General features: G+C 41.6%; 1 protein-coding gene across 1 annotated transcript in view; it reads right to left on the minus strand.

Annotated features, from left to right (window-relative positions):
- LOC110336893 (pregnancy-specific glycoprotein 22-like) overlaps window positions 1–1,220 on the minus strand; it is a gene marked incomplete at its 5' end in the record, with an annotated part of 4,794 nt that extends 3,574 nt beyond the window's left edge. The window contains one exon of the mRNA XM_021219631.1: window positions 872–1,220. Coding sequence (XP_021075290.1) covers window positions 872–1,220 — 349 coding nt within the window. The remainder of the gene's footprint in view (window positions 1–871) is intronic.
- Between the last annotated feature and the right edge of the window lie 252 nt (window positions 1,221–1,472).

The following is a 1,472-nucleotide window of genomic DNA, read 5'->3' on the forward strand; positions in this document are numbered from 1 at the left end:
AGATCAATGGAATAGAATTGAAGACCCAGAAATAAATCCACATGCCTATGGTCATTTGATCTTTGACAAGGGAGCTAAAACCACCCAGTGGAAAAAATGACAGCATTTTCAACAAATGGTGCTGGCACAACTGGCGGTTATCAAGTGGTTATCTGCTCCAGCACAACTCCCCAGATCTCTTGTGCTTCCACTCTCTGAGCTGAGCGTCTTCTGAGGCAGGATCACCTCTGAGAGTCACATGGTCTGAGGGTGTTGCTCTATAAAAACACTGATCTGTCAATTTCCCCTCCTTTTGTTTCAGTTACCCAGAACACAGAATGAGCACCAAGACTGATGACCATCCCTGTGACCTGAGATAATAGAAGATGACTATGAGGTTTACCTCTGCTTTGTCCTGGCCCTAGTCAGTTAGCACCCACAGTGGGAAATTCTGCACAAGTGTGTGACACATTACTCAGTTGTACACTTAGTCTGTTTTGTGTTCTCAATGTGCTTGAAAGATGGATGGACTTTGACAGGGACAGGTCTTACTGGTCCTCAGCTCACTGTGAATATCCCACTTTTCCTCAATCATGCCCAACCTTGATTCCCTCAAGGTCTTTCTCAAGGACATATTCTTCTTAAGAACACAACAGTCTAGACAGCACTTGATATTTTTGGCTGAGTTATCCAGCATGTATCCATTTTTCTTCAAGCTCAAGTCAAGTGAAAGATTCTGATCTCTTGCTGTTGTGTCCTGAGCTAAATGCTCAAACATTAATATGGGATACAATGTAGAGTAGAGATAGGCATAGGCCAGGCTGGACACTTTTGTGTATATTTAGTAGAACGACGACCACCCAACATCCAGAATTCACCAAGAATCACTTACCATTTATATGGAGGAATATGGATGTTGACACAATATCTCCATGACTATTTAAGGTTCTTAGGGTGTAGAATCCTATGTCCTTCTGGGTGACATTGAGGATCAATAGGGACCCATTTCTGTACAAGGTCTCTCTAGGACTGTACATGGGCCCCATCATACTTATTTTTCTGTTTGTAGCATACAGTACAATTCCACAATTTATAACTATTTTTCCTTTGAACCAGCCTAAAGACATAAGATTTTCTGACAGTTTGTGGACAAGGAATAGGACTTCTTCTCCTTCTACCACTTGGGGTGGCACTAATTCAATGGTGACTTGGGAAGAGGTAGAAAGTTGCCAGCAGGTTAAAAGGAAGGATAAATGGGAAAGACAGAGAAACCATCAATATTGAGCAGGTGTGATCATCACTGGCTTAGGTGTTGGGGAGCAGTGTGTCGACCCTTCTTAGTGGAGGTGAATAACATGAGTTCTATTATGTCAGAGTCTCACACTGTGTTTTCTTTCTCCTTTCTTCTTCTTTTTTATAATTTATTTTATTTTAGAGGAGTTCACAGTTGAGGGACTCTGGACTTTCTTTTGTTTTTTGGTTTTTCGAGACAG

Source organism: Mus pahari, chromosome 19 (genome assembly GCF_900095145.1).
Source record: "Mus pahari chromosome 19, PAHARI_EIJ_v1.1, whole genome shotgun sequence".
Classification (NCBI taxonomy): domain Eukaryota; kingdom Metazoa; phylum Chordata; class Mammalia; order Rodentia; family Muridae; genus Mus; species Mus pahari.